This window comes from Dromaius novaehollandiae, chromosome 3 (genome assembly GCF_036370855.1).
Source record: "Dromaius novaehollandiae isolate bDroNov1 chromosome 3, bDroNov1.hap1, whole genome shotgun sequence".
In the NCBI taxonomy this organism is placed as follows: domain Eukaryota; kingdom Metazoa; phylum Chordata; class Aves; order Casuariiformes; family Dromaiidae; genus Dromaius; species Dromaius novaehollandiae.
In genome coordinates this window covers 61,628,710-61,651,585 of record NC_088100.1, presented here as the reverse complement: position 1 = coordinate 61,651,585, position 22,876 = coordinate 61,628,710, and the positions used below count along the sequence as shown (strand labels likewise).

The window sequence follows — 22,876 nt, the reverse complement described above, 5'->3', positions numbered from 1 at the left end:
CTTTTGGTTAGTCATACAGAGACCCTTTTTTTAGTTATTCACTTCATCCATTCCTTTCAGAAAAATGAAGAAAAATTATGTCCTTCCCAAATGCTACCAGTAACTTATGCTGGAACGCAGCCATTCCTTTGCTAAAGATCATCCTCCTAATTTTAATATTTCTTAAAACAAATAGTTCTGCTTTGTTTTCTATTTTCCATTAGTCTCCAGTTGGAGATGACATAAGACTTTATTAAAATAATGTAAAGCTATTTATAATACTTCCCTGAGAGCCTTAACAGAATATACTTACAGATTTAAAATTAAAATACATACATTTTTATGTAAATTCAAATGACTTATTTTGTGATTATGTATAAAAGTATTGATGATCTGAATGTTACATATAGAGAGAGAAAATAGAAGAGAAAATAGAAGAGAAAAAAGAACAAGCAAAGCAGAACTTGAGCATTAAGATAGTTCTGTCGCATCTCTAAAAAAAATGCAAAAGTGATATCTACTTACTATAATGCTGGTAACCCAGAAAATGCAAGATCCAAGTCCTAGGTGTGCATAAGAATCCTATGAGACAAACCGAGCCAACAGCTTTCAATGATTTACTAGAAGGTTCTCAAAAAACCCAAAACGACACCTACAAAAATTCCTTGTATCTTGACCTAGAATCACACTTATTATTTGTGAATCTCTGTTTTTAAGATTTACATCTGTGAGGGTAGTAAATTCTAGAATTTCAGTTTCATATTTGAACATCTATTCTATTTGTACTAAAACTGCACTATTTTGTGAAAATATTTTCATTCTTAAAAAGTAATCAAAGAACTGGGAGGTCTGACAGAGATGTCCATCTAAACAACAAAAGCAACAGAGTGCGCATATTTCTCTACTCCAAGGACGATATTTATAAAGCTCAAAAAAAGGGATCGTGATTCTGCTGTGGCTGTCAGAACAAGAAGAGGATACAATACCTACTAAGTGAAATAATAATTTCTTTCTCCCTCCCTCAATACGTTGAAACATATTTCTTTACAAAGTGTAGTTGTATATAAACAGGCCTTTAAAAAGCTAAAATGGTTCCTTTTTGTTTGTTCTGGATTTTATTTATTTGCATAAAATTTCTGTGTACTGTACAAACTACAACTGTTTCCCTCTTAGAGAAGGGAAAGAGATTTGCATTCACCGTTAGCAAAAATAAATATGCTCTGGAGATAGTAGAAATCACTGGTTCCATCTTTGGTATCTTATTTCTAAATTGCTGTTCTATACTAATTGATAAAATAGGATTTATGTTTGTTACTCTAATCATGATGTTAAACATGAAGGTTTCATTTATGTGCTAATGAACCTTTCATATGAGAATGCAAAAGAAACCATAGCTTGAAAAATAAGCTCACATACGAAAGATAATAACAACATGCAACAAACAAAAAAGATGCTCCTTTAAATGGATATTAATAAACATGTCAGTGTATAATGAGACCTTCCTAACTGTTTCCAAGAAAAGGAACATTTTAATGAATCATGTATTAACAATATATGTGAAAAAGAACATCTGGGCTGTATTCAGTCCAAAGCCTACAGTGAGGAATCTGTACTGTGCAAATCGTAGAAAGCACCTTTGATATATGTCAATCTACCATAAAGGTCCCATAATCAAAGACTGTCCAAAAATGCACTGATTCAGTGCATTTCTGGTTTGTTTTTTTCTTAACCTCCTCATGCTAACACCCACTTCTGTGGCTAAACTGATTATCAAGTTCCCGGCAAGAAAAGAGCTGCATAAAAGAAGCCTTTTGGATTGCCCAAGTGTGAAGTTAGTGTCAGGAGTTGGACTATATAGACATGCACACGCATGGATGTACACCACACACATATACATACATACATATATATATATAATATGTCAACCCTATATACTGGTAATTTGTCTCTAATGTATACAAATAAAAGACTTGAGCACCAAACAGCATTTAGACAGGACTGATGTGTTTGCATCCGAAAACAGAATAAAACCCACATACTCTGCTGGACATTCCCTTGCCTAAATCCTCCACAGGAGTAAGAATCCGCTGGGCATTTTAACATTGTGCCTGTGACCTCCACAAGAGTGGATGCTCCAAAAGATAACCACATGATTATAGAATCTGATTTTGCGGGTGAGGCAGCTCTTTCTTTCACCCTACGAATGTTGAATTCTTTGCTACTGGCTGAACCAACCTCACTGAGGGGTGCAGATGCATATTCTGCCTCAGTGCTAGGCTGCTGGTTGTGGCTTTTTAAGTCTCTATGGGCTTTAATTCCATCAGGCGGTAAGAGGAAAAAAGCCCAGATCTCTAACCTGTGGGAGAACTGTAACCAAACGCTGCATGTAATAAGGATTTTCTCTTTAAAATAAGAAAAGTGAAACCTGCTTTAGGTATCTGTGTATCATTGGCAGAGGATAGTGGGCTATGGATCCCAGCAAGGTGGAGATAACTAATTCAAAATTTAGAGTGCGTGTGAGAGAGAGGTGTTGACACAGTCCTGCTCCTATACAGCACCCAGCTCAGCCTGCAAATTCTTGGCTCATCCCTCCAAGATACTGGACTCTTTCTGTGCACTCAATGGGAAATGGAGGCAGCTCATTGAGGGGCCAAACGCCTACAAGATTCACAAATGCCTTTATTTGACTGCACTCAATACATATAACAGACCCCTGCTTTAATACAGAACAACAGGGCTTGCCAGTATAATATACCTATCAAATGCACTTTTTAGTCAGGTAGATAACACAGGTTCTGTCCATTGGCTATGTTTCATGGCACAAAAGACTGTGGACCAGGACTGATAATCTGCTCGAAGAATAGCTCTTCAGAGAGAGTCATCATTAAGGTCAACATATAGTAATTCTTATTGTAATTGCACTGATAGCATAACATTATTAACCTAACTGCACTGATGGACCGTTACATTTCAATCTGTCTCCAGTTTACATTGAAAAAATGTATGCATGTGACAGAATGCAAATCCTTACAGATTTCTTCCATTTTTCCGTGACATTAAATAAATTATACTGCACTCTACCTTCTTACCTTTAGCTCTACCTTACCATAGAGTATTCTCCCCACATAATTTTCTTTTCCTTAGTATTTCATTATGTAAGCTTCACCACCACTGGCCCTGTACCACCTGAAGTGCCAAACTGAGAAAGACGCGAAGAAAAGGACTGAATGTGATCGGAGAGCTTAAAATTGAAAGGGCCCATAAACAATCAGGATGAATTACTTTTTTAAAAAAACTTTTATTCCTTGTTCCTCAAAAGCAACTTGAATAATTGTAGTGTCATTGTGAAAACTGGTAATACAAACAACATATCCTTAAAAAGCCCAATAATACATTGCAGAAGTAAAAAGTTAGATGGCTCTTTATCAGGAAATTATTTACAATAGTTTTAAAATAAATGACGCATTAGGATTTAGAAATCTGTATTTCAAATTATGGAATTTAGTTTACTTTGAAATATATGTTTGTTATACCTATATAGAAAGAACTGTACAATAGTATTTGAAACTCCATGTGGAAAAAACAGTATGCTTTTATATTCTTCATAATTAAGGAGAACCACCTCTGAGACTATAAATATGCACAGAGTACATCCAAACCAGCCCAGGTAATGAATCATGAACAAAGATTAATCACGAAGGAAGAATATACAGATATTCTGTATATTTCTGAAAAGAAAAAATACACGAGAAGCTCTGACATACATAACTGCATGACTGAACTGGATGATGTAGATGACTGAGGTAGTAACTAAACCAGATTATGGATGGTAATTGAGAGATTTGGAGATTAGCATGTATACATCTTGGATAATACGTCAGGAAAGGAAATGACAATATACAGAAAACAGAATTCACCAATAATAAAGATCACAAGGAATTCATTATATACTTCTGAAAGAGGAGATCCATGACAAATAGCTGTATTTGCCATGTAAGATAATACGATTGCTTTCCCTTGCTTTCATGTGTTTGTATGCTTGTATCTTGACAATCTGTAATTTTCTTTTGCTCCTTTATTTTATATTAACTCTTCCTAATGTATCTTTTCACTAGAGAATGGTTATGTACCTCTTGACAAAAAAGCTATACAAAAGCAAAGGTTCCATCTTGAAAATAACGCATCTATATTGATCCAATACAATTGTATTACTATATTAAAAATAACATACGTAATATTAAAGATACACTAATAAATCTCCTCTTTTGTCAAGGGTTGTAGAATGTCCTCATTAACTGATGAAAATTTTTAACATGCAAAGTGTTTTGTGTTTACAATAGGATAGATAGTAAAGGAGAAGGAGAAGTATCAGGCTTGCCTGCATTTGAAAGATAAGACAGATTAACGTTGGCTGGGAATTTAAAGTACCAAGAGCTGTTTCTGAATAATTCCATATGTGGACACTCTTATTTTGGAATAAGAGTGCTTTGTTCCTGTTCAGCTTGACCCACTTTCCAAGTGTAGTTAATCAGGAACAGTGTTACGTGTAAACAAGCCGTATGTTTGTTCTCTTGCTTAGAGCAATAAAGTTCAGTATCTAGGGTTTCTGATTCAAAACAACTTAAACATTTTAAAAAATCATAAACAGGCTGTGGAAACAGTGACTAGATATTAAAATGCAATTGTGCCATTTTCACTGTTTCCCTAAATAAATTATTTCAAAATTAAAATGCTTTTTAAACAGTCTAAGCCAGAAATTATCCTCTTGCTATAATCTGTAGGTTGTGGATGGCTACTCAGAATCCTGTAAAACAAATCTGGTCTTTACAAAACAAGAAGTTACAGCACGGGTTTTTAAAAGTATATGCCAAGGGTCAACTGTAGTGCCTCTGCACTTCAGAAATCAAGCTATTCACCTAATGTAAATCCATGAAATCTATAGAGGACAAGAGGGGCTCCCTTCTCCCACACTCTTAGCTGATGCAAATCCATGTGAACTCATGGTGACAACTCAAGCTGTCATGTTAAACTCAGCAGTGTGCCAACCATGTTCACCCAGCTGATCTGCTCAGAGTGCAAGTGGAGTAAATTCACACTGACTCACAAAATACTGTGTAGACACGATTAGAAACTTACAAAACTGGAAGCTGGACGTTAGGTGTCTGTAAGTATGTCTAATCAGTATGAGTACGCATACATGTTTGACTTGGGCCTGATACCACAGCTCTGCCCAGGTAAGTCTTCGGACCCAGGTGCTTGTGTACAAATTAGTACATATTTAAACACCATAGCATCTGTTTAGAGACAACAACCAACACTGGAGAAGCAGGAAGAACAGCTTCGTTAAGCATTGTCATCTGTACCCAATCTTGAGTCCTGCTTGTCTGTTCCACAGGAAAAGCAAGCACTAATGCAAAATCTGATCACTTACGTCATGGGTTGTTAACACATTATCTTGCAGTGGAACAGATGAGGAACGTTCACAAAACAGGAAAGGCAGTGTAAAAGTGATTTCTTATACATTATTCAGCCATTCATTATTGACTTTAAACCTAATTTTTTTTCAAGGTTTGCCACCATTCCGTGCATAGTGGAAGTCCTGTAGGACTAGTTCTCTGGTAAGTTTTCAAGCTGCGGGGCAGGGGCAGAAAGCCCAAAATTGGACTGTTCACAGCTGATCATTAACACACACATGCAGGCTCAGACTGCTTAACTGACTAAGAAGAAACACCATCACTTTGAAACAGTTCTGTACAAAGAAAGCACCATGTTTATAAAATGTTTGTTGCACCTTCCCAGAAAGTTCTGTATACTATGACTCACACCCTCCAGTCTTTCACATCCAACAAATCTGTACAACTGTCTTACAAACAGAGATGTCTCAGATTTCACTCCCATCATTAAATCTTAACATTAATTTGCACGTAAAATGTTTGATACAAAAATATGAGATGATCTATGTTTTCAGCAGGTTCTGTGATGGCCCTTTCTGGTCTGTTTGAGAACAGATTAAAACTTCAGGTAATTGAGCAGACTACTTCAACATAGTAGTGGTATGTTTTAGCTAGTGATTGCTGTAATCTTGCTTTAGGAAATGCTATTATAGTCTACTGCTTCCTTAAGAAACAGTGTATAGCTACTTTGTAGGAAACAAAAGTTGACACTATATCCCTATTAACAATGCTTCTTTAAAAATCACCGTTGTATTTTAACTTGAAATTGTCTCCATTGAAAAGGAGCTATTTTTACAAATATTAAAAGCTTCAAAAAGTATTTTACATACAGTCTGAAATAAGAAAAGTGGTGGAAATGAAATTATTGTCTGTTCCTGTTCATTGCTAAGTATTCTTTTGAAGAGAGAAAATGTAAGCAACAGTATTAAGCAAACTAAAGCACTTTTCTTCAACAACTAAATTTTTACGTCAATGTTTGTTTCAGTGTTTTGTCAGTGTTATTCCTGAAGTACTGGTCTGTGCAGCCATGTCTTATTTTAGAATATCTCACAGGGATTAGACAGCTAGCATAGCAGAAATCTCTCTGTGTAATCATGCAGCACACTGCATAAGCTTGAGATCTATGCAAACCATCAACAATTGAAAAATACTGACATTTTAACAATAGAATACTATGTTTTTCCTTTCACTCAATGTCCATTGAATGAGTGAAGAACCCTTCTCAGAGGAATTGCAGAGGAACTGTATTAAATTATGGTAAATCAAACATAGCATCTTTTTGATATTAAGAATATAAAATAAATTAGATCAACAAGAGCAGCATAGTAGCCAGGACAATTTTAAGAATAAAAAATAATTATCTTCAACTGATCAATTCAATAAAATTACATACTTAATTTACTTCTCACCATGTAGACAGTCTGTTTATTTTTTGCAATTAACATATCTTGAAATTAATGTATTATGCATTTTGAATATATTTTTAATATATGAAATTTAAGAACAAATTAGTTGTTTGTAAACCAAGGTCTGCTTGAGGAAAGAAGTCTTTAAAGCAGAAGGCTGAAAAAAAGCTGCTGGAGGTTATTAAATTGTATTTTATCGCATACTACCCTTTGTTGTGAAAAATCAGTTCTGTCTGTTTTATATACTGAACTAAATTTTCAATCATGAATCACATTCTTACTGATTTGAAATGTGCTCTTGTGCTTTTCTGTCAGATTTCCTTCACTGATCTTACCCCACTGCCTGTACATATTTCTGAAAGTCATTTGTGGAGAATCTTATTTTCACTCACTTTCAACTATTGACAACAGGTCTGGCATGAAAACTACTTCAAAATTCCTTTTCTTGAAATGCAACAGGACAAGTACTTAGCCTTCAAATAGCCTTAAAATTAAAATAGGATATATTTAGAAGAAAATTGCAAAAACTACTCTGTACAAGAAGGCAAGTAATACATAACATAATAAGACTATTATACTCACAGTATTAGGAATAGCATGGTTGAATATTAAACATCATGTTCCTCTCTTTAAAGCTCTCTAGCACTTTCTAATGACAAGTTGCTTATACATTTGCCAACATTAAAACTCAAAGTCAGGGAAATTAGAAGTTACCCTCAAAACAGCGACATATTAGTCTGAAATGAAAATTTCACTTTCAAATCATATTTACACCGGCTATTTTCGTCTCAGTCAACTTGTTCTCCTCCTTATCTACAGACAGAATTTATCAATTCTCTTAAGTTATAACTGATATTACAGAGTTAATATAAAAATGCTATACCATTATGAAAACTACTATAATAATGGTTAATGTTTTAATAGTAGAAAATTATCAAATACACAATAAGCTGTCTAATGTAGTGATATAATGTGATATATGTCACTAGAGCTAAAAAGAACATCCAGTAAGTTTTAATGTAAGACTAGTGAAAAGGAATGAATAAGAGACCACTCTATTCTCAACAGTGAATGGACGATATTCGACGTGCCTAAGAACCCACTGGATCACCACTTTCTATTCAGTTCTTAAACAGCTGGCTTCTAGATTATTAACTAAAAAGTGCATGTTTAAAGAAACCATTTTTATAACTCAGTATTTTACTGCATGACTCTGCAAAGAAACAGCACTTTAGGGAAAGATTTTATTGATTAGTACATAATACCTGTTGGTTTTGTGTAGACGCAAAGAGTTCTTAAGCATATTGCATGCATAAAATCGCAGCAGCTGCAGACAAACTCATCACAAACAATGAATGTATTCCAAAATTCAAATGTGAAGAAACAGCCCCTGGGAAGCTGCCTAAGAGATGTTTATCCAAAAGAAGCACAACCACCATATTATTAATTAAAAATTAAGAAAAGTGTCATAGGTATGCAAGAAACTCAAAAACAAAGATTACAGATGGAGTCACTATGTATAACAAGATGCAGTAAGAAAAGATACAAGACTATGAGATCTACAGTGTTGAAAAGGAAAAATAAACAAGAAGGTTGGCTGAAAAGCCCATCTGTGTTGGCTAGAGAGTGGTTATTCGCAATCTAATAGAGCGGAGAAGGTAGAAGCCAGAGTTCATATTGCAGATTGCATTTGAACTCTTTTCTTCCTTGATGATGAAGGTGAGATATTACTCTACTTTTTCCTTGACACCGTAAGTGGTTTTTAAAAGAGCAAATTGATGGATGTCAACAATCTGTCCAACTATCAATTACTTTCCAATTCTTTTCAGTCTTCTATTTTTCTCAGTATGATTTTGAGTTCAGGAAGTGACATTTTCATGTCCATTTTCTATTTCAGGTACAGATAAGTCTTTTCTTCTTCCTTTCCTCTTGGTGGGTATCTCCAAAATCTATTGCTGGGAAGTTTATCCTCAGTCTGGAGAGCTCTTATCTCAGGTACCACCAGGAGCATATTGTTCTCTGTTTGAGACATGGGTGCTGCATGGCATGGTGTTAGCTGCATGGCTAACATTGTAAAATGTAATGTGGAAGCACAAACTGTACCAGTAAATCATAACTCAAGGTTATTAAAAAAGTTAGTTAAGCAATTCAAATAGCCAAACAGCAGCAATCTCAAAGAACATATTTAGTTCGTAATGTGTTCTGTTCATAACGTTATTGTTCTCCCTCAGAAACGTGAAGCTTGCAAATACAACGCGTCCTTTTCTCATTTAGTTGAGAATCTATACTGTAGCATATTCTACATCAGACTTACACATCTACAGGTATAATAAATCAGAACAGCTTTCTAGCACCCTTTGCCAATGCTCCAAGATACGAACTGACAATATATTGTCTTTAAAGTGAAAATTAAGATGATGGTTTTTACCAATTAAAATTAATTCCTGAACAATGTCTTCCTACCTGAAGGATCACCTTCCCCTGCTAGAAGGCCGTAACTGATATGATGAATAAAGACAACCATAAAAAGAAGAAAGAGCAAGTACAGAAACTTTAATATTCATTTCCAGCAGTACAAAAGTTTTAATGAAAATCAAAAGAAATCCTCTTCCAGTCAAATGCTTAACTTGCAACAAGATTCACATGAATATAGTATGTCATCAATATGCTTCCTTTTCACTTCAGAGGGATATTCTCTCCTTCAGATGTACTTATAAGAATGTAAAGCAATAATTTTGCTCTCAGAAATCTATTTTGACTTAGTAAATTTCAAAAACAGATATGACAAACTAACAAACTGAATATATTTTGATATACTACCAAGTCTGCCTTGAAACATTTTAAGATAATTTTTACAACCTAATGAAGAATACAAAATCCATCATTCAAATATAGAAAACCCTAATGGATAGTAAGGTTTTTAGGATCATGAGACTTAACATGCAGCAAATCCATATATATATATATATATAAATTAATAAGCTTTATCATGCAAAATCTACTACTGCATTGTGCATCTGGCAAAAGCAATACTTCACTCTTAATTAAGTTGTAGAAATTTACTAGTGAAAAATGTTTAACAAATGTAATCACCAGTCAGTCTACAACAGATGTTTTGTCTCTTATGTAATTAGTAGTTGGCAACTGCAATTGCCTGGAAAGTACACCTGCTCCTGCCATTGAAATCCATGGTGTACTTCACTCTCACTTTAGGGATCCAAGTTATTGCTTAGTGGAGATCTAGAGTTTTTCATTATTTCTTTTTTTAAATTGTTTAAATGATGAAGTCAATAGAGGGAAAGGACAGGATTACTTAATTCTACTCAGCTAAAAGTTAGGACTCTCTTCTAAGCTAGCTGACTTGGCTTCTTCTTTAATCAATGGAAAGAAGCATTTCAAGAGAACTGTTCAACTTGTGTATCTTAAATTCACATCTTGCCTATCTTAGACACTTCCCAGATCTTGCCTATCTTAGACAAACATTTTAGGATGGAATGAATCACACTCTGTAGATGTCTTTCTCTCCCATTTCAGAGAGACTTTGGGAGGTGCCTAGATGACAAGGTCAGGCAAAACACCTAACTTCTACATAGCTCAACTGAAATGTAAACTGACCCACCAAATGTTCTGTTACTTAAAAATCTGTTTGAAGAATTATTTGAGCAGCAAGGAGCATAACCATTAACCACATTCTTACACTTCTTTTTCCAGATAAACTAGATGCTTGCAGTCTGACATTTCAATTTTAGGATTTCTACTGCTAGATTACAAGGGTTAAGTGGAAATTATAATAGCATTTCAACCTCCAACATGACACGCATTCCAGATACGTCAGTTCTGGCTGTGCAGCAAGAAAGAGTTGGCTGCTGGGTGGTTTCCACTAAGGAACTGACTTTTGTGAAGTTTTTCTGCCTCAGAGATGGCACATAGGAAACCTGATACATAACTTTCTCCTTACTAGTCACACAGGGAAAGCTTATCACAGTTTAAAGGCTGAATGCTGCTTGGCATGTGATAGTTTTCTTTCATGTGTGTATGATTCATAATACATTACATTAGTGTAAACACATTTTCTTTAGAACAGAAGTCTACAAAAATTTTAATGCATGGCTCCTGAGGATATTTAAGTGGGATACTTAATGCTAAAGGCATACTTAACACAAAAAGATTTACATATATGCTTCCTTTGATAGGCAGTTTTCCTGTTGAACGTCTTCACTGTGATATAAAGAACTGATCCGGCATTCAGGTAAAGGAATATATACTGAGAACTCATTCCAGGGTTCACTGTTCTTCTTTGGGATTTGAGGTGACATACACTAGCTGCCATGAGCTGACTGTCTGAAGAAGAACACTTTGTTGGACTGCTGTTTGGCTTGTTTTAAACAACAACCTGATCTCTGAGTGGGGGATTAAGGCTCAACCCCATTGTCACCATCACATCAAATTTTCACTCCTGAATACACACCCTGCAGAGCTGGTGGGCAGAAGCTGGTGTAGATGTCTGCAGGCTCTGCCGAAGACAGTGGATGTTTCTCTGTAACATATTGTCAAAGCCTGTTTACTTGTTGCTCATTTTATTGCAGCTCAGCACGTTTCACCTCTGTCCTCATCCAGATCAAGCTTTTATGCCTTCTATATTTTTAAACATGCTTTTAAAATGCCTAGCAACCAAGCTGGTAAGTGTTGTAGCTTTTAATAGCCATGGTAGTATGCAACTCTTCATTGTGTACAGATTTTTGTTTCTCTTTTAATATTAGATGCATTCCCTTCTTAGACCTTTCCATCTTACTACATGTATACCCCTGAAGTCTGGCCCAAACTCTAGGTAACAAAAAGCAAACACCATTTTTGTATTTTCTCAAAACTTTTAGGAGAAAAAAGAACTTTCTGAGTACATGTATAAATAGAAAGAACTAGAGTTAGATACAGTGCTTTGTCTGTACTAAGTTAATTCATAATTTCTGATGTATTAATAGAACTGCATTAGCTCCCTCCTGTGGTTAATTTAATACCCTTGCAATATATAGTTAATAAAAGCCTCTATTCAAAACATTTTAAAATATAATGAGTTTTTAGAAATTCATTAAAATAGTTATTCCTTCTCTGAAGAGAAAGACATTTAAACTCTGTTTCAATACACCTGTTTTCCCTCTCCCACTGGCCTTAGATAAATACATTTATGTGCACAAAACCAGGAAAAATAAAATGCATACATTTTTGCGCACTGCATCTATGTTCATATAGCATTGAGAAGGGTTGGGGGGGGATAACAATATTACACTTTCTTAATGCAGTATTAGTGAAAAACATCTAGTCAAATATTATGGCCACAGAAAGCCAGATGCAGTACTTACACAAAAATAATTCAGGAAGAGCTCTGTTGCAGGTTGTGAAAATGACACTTTCCATAAATTCTTTAGGCATTGTCACACCATAACTGGGTTAAAGCCAAACAAGCATCTGACTCTTGCTATGAATACCAGTTGATTGACTGCTGTTATAAATCATTTAATGAGACTCATCTTTAAAAGACAGTTGAAAGACTGACTGTCTCATTTTAGCATTCTGAGATGTCAGTAATAAGACAAGTTCAGGAAGAATAGACATTTAAACAAATGTTTAGAAAAAACATGCCAATGTCTACCAAATATACTGCTAAATAGCTTTTATTTGGAATGCATTATTTACCGATTTACTTAATCAGACACACATTCTAAAATATTTTGAAATATATTTGTAAATAGCGAAGCCTCAATTTCATCCCAAAGAAAAATTTTATTCTATGTTAAATAATCTGGTAATTTCATTTTCTCTAAGCATTTGGATGCTTATAAATATGTATTTAAATGTACAAGCATGTGCATAAGACATTATATAGAAAAATTACAGTTCCTTCTTTTATCTATATGTATACACACCCAGAGATACACACATAATTATATATATGAAGACCGAGACATATATAACAAGGTAATAAATATGATACACACACACACACACACACACACAGAGATATGTATAAATATATTTTGCTTCGATTTTGACTGATCTGCATTCTGCAATATTGTTGTCACTAATTCAAGCATAGACATCCTACACATTTTTTCTCCTCTACTGCAGGCAATGTTTTCTACTTGTTTTGTAACAGTCTACATAATGTAAATAAAGGTCGACCTAAGTGCCAGCAAAAACATGAACCAGAAAAAATATTTAGCATTTGCAAAGTGCCTGACATGTTTAAAGCATTGTAGAGATACTGAATAATAAATCCTCGAAATAGTCCCTCAAGACCAAAAGCATTTCCATCTCCCATGCTGTAGATGACATAGGGAAAGAAATTGCTACAAGGCACAAAGCAAGTCATCACCACAGCCTTAAACAGTCTTAGGAGTCCCCAGGTAGAGCATAAAGAAGGAAAAAAACAAGATCTTGAAGACTGGCCAGAAAAAGCAGATAAGGTAAATTAGCTAGATATAGCTTTTATGATGATGCAAAACAATATTTGCTTAGGAAAAAATGCATTATTCATATGTATTTCTGTCAATTAACAAGCCTTAGGAAGTTTGATTTTTCCATCAGAATTGGCTGGACTGGAAGAGTATGTTCAAATGAGGTGCCTGGATCGGAAGAAGTTTCCCATATTTATGTTCATCATACCTTTAAAGGTTTTGCATAATTTGGAGATGGACAAAGAACCTTCGTAATGAACAGAATTTTTCATCTGTTTTTAGATTTCTTAGCCCCTAGGGAAGCAAATATGATTTTCCTTTAAGCTGTCTAAAGAGGAGAGATTGCAGTGAAGATGTTTCTATCCAGATAGTTGATGGAACCAGTGGTCTTGGAAGGTATCTCCAACACTGCATGGTTTGTCCTTTCGTTCTAAAGATATGATCATTCCTTGGTCATGAATATTTTCACTAATAAGACTACTATGCTTTGGAGTGGGAAAGGATAGATCCACTGAATGATTTGCTTGTTGGAATGCTCAAATTTTTGACTTTCATGTTAAAAAAAATTCTGCTTACTACCAGAAATCTAGAAAAATTTGCAAGATCTATGAGAAAAAATTTGTCATAGTCTTTAGGCAAGCATCTTATTGCTGAGGTTCGCTGTAAAAAATTTTTTATACTTCTTTCTTATTGTTGGAGCATTCATACAAAAACAGACATTCTGGTTTTTCTTAAGTAGGTCAAAGTTATATTTATTAAGACTGTCCATATTCTTGTAGAGGTGGAACTATTGCTCACTGACAACTTGCCAAATAGAGTTTTGCTCTATTCTAAATTTTTATTTCTAAAGAACACAGACATAAAGCCTTCACATGGACTTTCGGTGTGAATGTCAAAATGCCACGTCTTCCAAGATCACTACATTCAACCTTTGATGTGACTGCAGCAAATTTTCACATGAAAGCCAAGCTGCACGAGTACAGAGAAGAAACCACACAAACTGAATTCATAAGGCCATTACCTCTTCCCTGCTATAAGCCTGCCCTCTGAGATCCACCTCTACCATGACACACATAAAGAATCAGCCTCATTATGACATGTAAAAAAGCAATGAATGTGAAAAACTTTGTATTTTGCTGTGTTACTACTTGCCCACCTTCCCACGTCATCTGATTTCTTAATTTTAAAGTTCTCCAGGTGCAGGAATGGTATCTTTAAAGATACTCCTAGCATATCACACAATAAATTCCTAAGCTTAACAGGGTATTTGCATCTTTAAAAAATCCTCAGCATTCTCTATTTATTCTACTTAGACTGTTTTAACCCATGTTGAAGTCTCCTTGTTCTTAACATGACTAATAGCAGTCCGAAGCTCCATTACCAGCTAGTGGGAACTAACTATCACAGAGGGGTTTATCATATAAGCCATCAGCCCATAGTCTCTCAATGCACAGAACTTTCACGGATACCACCTGAAGATCGATGCATCTGTGACTTGTGGCAGAAATAAGAAAACAAGCCTAGAATACTAATCACGGAAATCTGAAGCTTCTGTTTAGATAAAGCAGGAGGCCACAACTGTAATTTCTAAAATTGTAATGATCTCGGCAAGGTACCTATACAATGTTTGAAACCTTGATGATATTCTGAACAATTTCTATGAAATCTGTTGTATCATTGAAATTCTCTCTCTGTACAAATACAGTCCAAGTGAGGGCACATCTCTGCCAAACCAGAGACATTTCACTTAGCTTTAATCATCTATAATTAGTGTGTCTAATCTCACTTAGTTACACAAGCTGTCTTTATAGTAAACAGAGGGAGACATGCAGCTCCAGAGGGTGATACATCTCACTTATCTTAAACACTCATTTTAGGATGGGAAGCAGAACTTCATGCTGGGGACAGATAGCTGAGCATAAGCTTAAGCTGTCAGAAAGAAGTGCTACACAGTGTGACAGGAGTCCCCAAGACTGAATGACAGACATGTCAGACTCCATGGGTATTATTGCAAGAATTGCCTAACATACACTCCAGAAATAATGGCTTTTCAGGCATTTAACTTACAGATGCAATTGATACGAAACGAAAATGAAGATGTACTTACCAAGAAGGACAGAAGACTCACAGTAGTAGTAACCATTAGGCTGTTTTTTTTTCAGCATGGAGCAAAGATCTAGGCGGTGCAGAATTTCATTTCCAAAATAATGGCTTTTAAATTTTTCGTATAGGCTTGGATCAATTTTTTTCACCTTTAAATATCAACATAAAATTTAGTTAGGCATTCTACTAGGAGACTGAATTTTCACATTTAATTTCTATGGTTTTGTTTTAACCAAAGGTATAGTTTAAATGGGAAACTTCTGCTTGAAGCTGCATATAGAATCCTGAAACAATAATGTACCCAATCTTCTGTTTTAGTTAAGCAGTATCCACTGCAAAACTAAAACAAGGAAACAAAAGTGGCATTACACCTCCTTTCTACCACTCCTTCTTCAATCCCATAGGAAACAAATCAACATATATTTACACAATGCTACAACTGCTTTATCTTCAAATGGTTTGCAAGTCTTCATGGACTGTGTAACTGGAACTTATGGTCTCTGTCAACATGAGGCATGTTTGTACACTGAAAAATCTCAAACATTTGTCAAGGGCAGTTTTCTGGGTCTTTAAAACCACCAAACAGGAAAATATGTTCCTATTTAACCAATATTAGGCATTTTATCTCAGTAAATCTAAAAACTTATCCAATATTTCTAAACTTACCCTATTAAAAAAAAATTCAGCTCAATCCTAACTACAAACATGAATGATTTATAATACCAGCATCATTAGATAATGCTGAATATATGAAGTGAAACAAAATAAATATACTCACTATTAGGTTGTATTCAGAAAACATCGTTTTAATAGTTATTTTAAGAGTTTCGTGCTCCTCACTGCATTTCAATAACAATAGAACATCTCTGTAGCAATTAGATAATTTCTCCTTCAGTCTACCCCAAAATAATGCCATTTGCTTTTTAAAAATTGTTATTGTATCCCTTCTTCTCAACACTGTGCTTACGCATTTCTTGTGATGCTTCACTCACAGTTACTCACAAGCAATATGTGCTCAGTGATGGTATCCTTACTGAGCTTTTACTTAGATAAAAGTACATTGACTTTAGAAGCACTCAGCTTGAGTAAGGACCTCAATAGTTCGTTCTCTGTCCCCTAAACTTATAATTTACTTAAGATCAGACATGTTCTTCCATTTGCTTGATCTCCAAAAATGATGACATCTAGTGGTTGATGTTTTTAACTTCCAGTATATATGAATTCTACATTTATCCAATAATCACTTCCATTATCTAAAATGTGATATTCCATGGCTAGATTAGTCCTTAAGGACTACTATGGCTATTTTGAAATGCAATCATCATTCTTTGTTCCTTGGATGACAGTTCTTTGAAATACATTTAGACAACAATCAGTAATAAAAAAGACCTTTTCAGCCAGGAATACACCTGTCAAGATATGAAGCCTTAAGTATTTGTGGAATAAGATGAGAAAAAGACCGAGATCACCACTTCATGCTCCAAAAATAAACAGCATTTACAAAAGGCAGGGATGCTGCCTGTCAAAAACAGACTGGTAATGTGTGAATCGAACCCCGAATGCTCAGGAATCAAGTTCTCCTTGTGACATACTACTGAGAGATATTTGGAAAAGCAGTCATGGGAACACTGGATGGTATCTTTAGTATCTCAGAGCAATTTATGAAGCACTGTTTGCAGTGGTTGCAATGAGAAGCTGATGGCAAAAGGAAGAAACAATGCAGATGTGCGGGAAGGTTGCAGCTCATTTCTTATTTCGAAGGGTCTGGAAGAGTGGAGATGAAACAGAAGAGTTGTTCCCACATGGGAAAGCTATAGATGTTGATTATGCTGATACACTCTAATTTGGGCGAGAGTCAGAAACAGAGCACTTGAGAGGCTACTGGAAACACTTGGTGCTGAAGGGGTAGAAGGAAGACACCTACCCCTTGGAGAAGCGCTGTAACAAAAAAGATACCTGTAATGGGACACAATAGCGCAGGCCTGGAAAGCAGTGTTGCATGTGCAACTCTGGCAAGAGCAGCAAGGCACAAGGAGCCGATACCTGGTAGCCCTGTCACATGCATCATCTGCACATCCTCCGCGTGCAGCTGGGGAACATGCAGGCTGCCGTCACTGGCCTGTGGCTATATCCTCCAGCTACACGGAGTCACTGCGGCTGCTGTTAACTGGCAGCCGGGCAGCGCTTGCCCCTTTGTGGGATCATGGGCAGGCATTAACATGACGGCAAAGTGAGGTGCCCCAACAGCGACGGCAAGCAGCTTCAGCATCCATGCCTCAGAGACCCACAACAAAAAAGTCCATCCCAAGCAAATTCACATCTGCCAGCACCACACGTCCAGCATTTGCTGGCCAGTGGGCCGGGCTGCTCATGGGGCCCTCCTCCATCCTCTATTTGCCTGACTGCAGCCTCCTCTCCCCTCAGTAAGGGGCTCCGTGGGGGATGGAGGTAGTGAACAGCTCCCAGGGAAGGAGGCAGAAGCAGGCCCAGCCCGCAGCCCACCTGGAGGAGTGTGAGTCCTGAGGACAGGGAAGCTCTGTTCAGCTGCACTAGAAAGGAGATTTCGGGCAATTCCCTGCACAAAGGCACGGGTTTGCTCCTGGGGGAGGGCTGGTGGGGCCCCCTCGGTGAGGCGGCCGAGGCAGCCGGGGCTGCCAGGGCCGTCTCCCTGCCCCTGCCCCACAGTGGTTGCTAGGCAGCGGTGTGGGCAGGGCCACCATGTCCTGGCTGCAGAAAGCAGGGCTAACAGGGGCCGAGCGCGGTGCTCTGGTGACAGGATCTCGCCTGGGTGAGGGGCTGAACACATGGAGTACTGAGCAATGAGCAGGAGAAGGAAAGGAGGACAGGAGGGTGAGATAAACTTTTGGCCTGCTAGTAGCAGCAGCAGCTGAGAAGAGCTGCCCAGTCCGTGAGTGAGGAGGGTGAGTAGAGGGAATGAAGAAATGGGAGGAGGGTGGGAAGCAGCAGGGGGTGTGAGGGCAATTATGGTTGATCCCTGAAATACTATTTTGTATATTTGTATAGAAACTGGTATTATGCAGAGGTGCTGCATATATACAGGGGTAGGAGAGGGGAGGGACAACCAGCTTATGCCGCTGCATCTTTGTGAGCAGCTGCGGTTGGTGCATGTGGGTATCCCATTCCTCTGAGGAAAAATGATTTTGTATGCACACGTGTCTATGTGCATGTACATGACTGTATTCATGGGTATTTGGGCATACATACAGTGAAGCTGTGGAGCACACTTCTCTGAACGACAGCTAAGAATCAGAGGCGTTGAAGTTGGTAGGGGCCTCTGGAGATCATCCAGTCCAACCTCCCTGCTCACATGAGCAGGTTGCTCAGGGCTGTGCCCAATCAGGTTTTGAGTAACTCCAAGGATGGAGACTCCATAACCTCTCTGGGCAACGTGCTCCTGTGTTTGACACACTTACAGTAAAAAAGCCTTTTCTTACATGTAAGTGAAATTTCCTGTGTTTCAATTTGCATCCATTGTCTCACGCCCTTTCACTGGGTACCACTGAGAAGAGTCTGGCTCTGTCTTTACTCTCCTCCATCAGGTATTTATACACATTGACAAGATCCCCCCTGAGCTCTCTCTTCTTCAGGCTAAACAACCCCAGCTCTGTCAGCCTCTCAGATGGGAGATGCTCCAATCCCTTAATCATCAGCAGAAGGCTGACTCAGTGAGTTTTTACCTTTACAGGGTTGTTTCCATAGCCTACTACAATCCCAGCAGGATATTAGATACCAGTTTGGATTAGATATTAGGTATAAGACTAGATTAATCACAATCTATGCAACCTACAGATAGACAAGACCTATTATGGTTGAACTTTCAGCTCAGCAGCAAAAGGTGGTTTTATGTTTCTCACTCTATGGGTTGCAACACCAAGTGGTAACAGAAGGATTTGAAGAGCCTTGTGAAGGGTTTGAAGGGTAAGACACTACTTACTAAAATAAAGGATACATAAGAACCCTATGAAACTATCTCAGTGTTGCTGGTAGTAGCTCAGTTACAGCTTGCTTGGAAGCAAGATGCTGCTGTAGCTTTGGCTACATCTTTTCACTTGAACTGGTAACATCCAACTATCTTTAATTCCTAGTAGCACCTTAGTTTCTCCAGGGTCAGAAGAATAAGTGTTAACCTGCTGTTGTTAATTACAGTCCTGTTCTCAGGACTTTTTGGATAAGCTGTTAACAAAAATATTCTTCTCCAACAGAATGAGTGCCGCATCAGCTACCAGCTGTCTCTTGCCACCACTGCTTGTGCCTGAACAAGAAGAGGATCAAGAGCATTCGGAGGCACACATGTCTGTTTTGTGGTTTGCAGGGCAGCTTGCAATCACTTACTATGACACAGAAGATTGCTCGGTTTATTTCATGCCTGACACACCTGATAACGAAGACCTCAAACTACTGCAGAAAGTGATTGGAGAAGTTCTTCCTCAATGCATAATGACCAGTGCAAAACAGGACCAGAACATTGCCAAATTCCTGACCAACCTAAAAGATACTGCAGATGATAAAGATACAAGAAAACCAGAAATTGTCCTGTTTCCTAATACAGATTTTGGGCTAGAAGTCAGCAAGCAACGGATCTTATCTAGGCAATTTCCATTTATCCCATCTCATATGACCGCAACAGAGAAAATTCTCTACTTGTCCTCAATCATTCCTTTCGATAGCCCACTCATGATACGAGCACTAGGAGGACTCCTTAAGTTCCTGGACAGGAGAAGGGTTGGAGTTGAGCTAGAAGAAAGCACTGTTGCAGTTCCTATTTTGGCCTTCAAAAAGTTTGTGCTGTCAGATATTGTAAATATGGACCAAGACACTTACTGTGTCCTGCAGATATTTAAAAGTGATATCCATCCTTCTGTGTACAAGTTGTCCAGTGGATTAAAAGAAGGATTCAGTTTATATGGGATTTTAAACCGTTGCAGGTGCAAGTGGGGAGGAAAACTGCTGAGGCTGTGGCTTACGCGACCTACTCGGAACTTGACAGAGCTTAACAAACGGCTAGATGTTATCCACTTCTTCCTACTGGCTCAGAACCATGAAACAGTCCTCACCCTTCAAAATTGCCTCAAGAATATAAAAAATGTGCCTCTTATTCTAAAAAGAATGACCCTTTCCCAATCAAAAATTAGTGACTGGCAAGCACTCTATAAGACAGTGTACAGTGCGGTGGGCCTCAGAGATACATGTCGTTCTCTACCCAATACTATTGAACTCTTTCAGACTATTTCACGTGTCTTCACTGATGACCTGCACTACATTGCTAGCCTAATCAACAAAGTGGTGGACTTTGAAGGAAGCATCTCAGAGAACCGCTTCACTGTTAGACCAAATGTGGATCCCACCATTGATGAAAAGAAACGAAAGCTAATGGGACTGTCAGACTTCCTTACAGAAGTGGCCCGAAAAGAACTGGAGACCTTGGACAATCATATTCCTTCCTGTTGTGTGATCTACATTCCATTGATTGGGTTTCTTCTCTCCATTCCACGGCTACCAACTATGGTGGATAAGAGTGACTTTGAAATCAAAGGCTTGGACTTCATGTTCTTGTCAGAGGATAAACTGCATTACAGAAGTGCTAGGACAAAGGAGCTAGACAGCATGCTGGGTGACCTGCACTGTGAGATAAGGGACCAGGAAACACTTATCATGCACCAGCTACAGACAAAGATCCTGGAGAAGTCTGAAGTGCTTAACAGTGTGATCGAGTATACAGCACACCTAGATGTGCTGCTAGCTTTGGCAGTGATGGCCCGGGAGAATGCCTACTGCCGGCCACACTTTACTCACCGCCATGGCTTCCACATCAAGGATGGAAGGCATCCACTTACGGAACTATGTGCAAAGACTTTTGTGTCCAATTCTGTGAACAGTGGCGAGGCTACTGGACGAATAAAGATCATCACAGGGCCCAATTCATCTGGTAAGAGTGTCTACTTAAAGCAAGTAGGTCTTATAATATTCATGGCTCTAATTGGCAGTTATGTCCCCGCAGCAGAGGCTGAGATTGGAACAATCGATGGGATTTACACCAGAATCCACAGCAGGGAATCAGTTTCAGTAGGACTCTCCACTTTTATGATTGATCTCAACCAGGTTGCCAAGGCAGTAAACAATGCTACAGAGAGGTCCTTGGTACTTATTGATGAGTTTGGCAAAGGGACCAACACAATGGATGGCCTCTCCCTTCTAGCTGCTGTACTGAGGTACTGGATCAGTCAAGGAACCCAGTGTCCACAGGTCTTTGTCTCTACTAATTTTCACAGTTTAATGCAGCTAGAACTCCTGCCTGACACACCTCTTCTGCAGTACTTGACCATGGAGACCCAACAAGATGGAGATGAGTTGATTTTCTTCTATCAGGTCAAACAGGGCATATCCACTGTTAGTCATGCTGCCAACATTGCTGCATTAGCTGGAATGCCAGTCAAAATTATTGAAAGGGGAGTGGAAATATCAGAACGGATTCGCAGTGGAAAAGCTATCGAACGTATTGATCACCCTTCAAAAGGGGACCAGATGGAAAGATGCAAGTCTCTTGTGGAAAAGTTTCTTTGCCTAGACCTTGATGATCCGTGTGTGGATTTAGAAGAGTTCATGCGTAAAGAGGTGCTGCCTTCTGCAGCCTCAGTTCTGTAATAGAAGTATGTGTATGAGCATGGATTACATGGTATCTACCACACTCAGCAGGAGTGCTTGGTATCTTAAAAGAATAATCACTGTGGCTAACACCTCATGCACATTTAGCTTGTAAAAAAATGTTTGTAGTATATGTCCTTCCTTTTTCTTGTTTAAAAGTACTGCAGCTATGTATGTCTGAGATATGGTATTTCATTTAGTGCTACCAAAGCAGGAAGACTGAAACTCAAAGATGTTTCATTCACTTGCCATTGCTGGATCACCTGAAACCAGTTTATGCCCCTGCTTATTGTTTAGATCTTAAGATTAAAAAAAAAAACTGTAGAAAAATCACAAAACATTTCTACTGTTCTCATGAGATTGTGAAACCAAAATGTTTACTGTTTTATATCACCAAAGTGATTGTTTCAGCCATTTTAGGATCAGCATCAAAAGATTCTCGATAAGTAAGTGCTCCCGACTCCCAGATCAGCAAGTAACAGTTGTCACAATATAAACCAGTGAAGTAGAGGATGATAAATGGAAATATAGAGAAGTTAAATGATCTCTGTGGCTTTTCTTATACTCCCATTTCTGTCCAAAATGGCAGATGCCAAGAATTATTACAAAAAGAATGTCGGCAGTCAGAATCAGAGGGATAAACAGGGGCAGTGCTTTGGCTTTACTGAGGAGAATCACTCTCTTCTCATTAAAGGTCTGTGTGCGAAGACTACATATCTATACTACATGAGTATAAATAAAAAACAAAATTACAAGTCTAGGAAACTGAAAACTATAGTAGGGATGTGAGATAGAAATTGACATTTTACATTCTATTTTC

General features: G+C 37.7%; 2 protein-coding genes across 5 annotated transcripts in view; one reads left to right on the top strand and one right to left on the bottom strand.

Annotated features, from left to right (window-relative positions):
* Positions 1 to 22,876, bottom strand: part of AKAP7 (A-kinase anchoring protein 7) — a 91,785-nt gene that overhangs the window by 38,641 nt on the left and 30,268 nt on the right. For 3 of the 4 annotated variants that reach the window (XR_003262229.2, XM_064508983.1, XM_064508984.1), the window contains exon 7: positions 15,398 to 15,542. Coding sequence is in view for 3 of the 4 variants with exons in the window: in XM_064508983.1 (XP_064365053.1) it covers positions 15,398 to 15,542 (145 nt within the window). In the remaining variant the exon portion in view is untranslated. Of the gene's footprint in view, positions 1 to 9,371; positions 11,376 to 15,397; positions 15,543 to 22,876 lie in introns of those variants that run through there. The other variant, XM_064508985.1, reaches the window with a different exon arrangement.
* On the top strand, positions 19,618 to 22,099 carry MSH5 (mutS homolog 5). Its single transcript, XM_026120856.2, has one exon. The coding sequence runs from the start codon at positions 19,618 to 19,620 to the stop codon at positions 22,054 to 22,056; it is 2,439 nt and encodes an 812-aa protein (XP_025976641.2). The 3' UTR covers positions 22,057 to 22,099.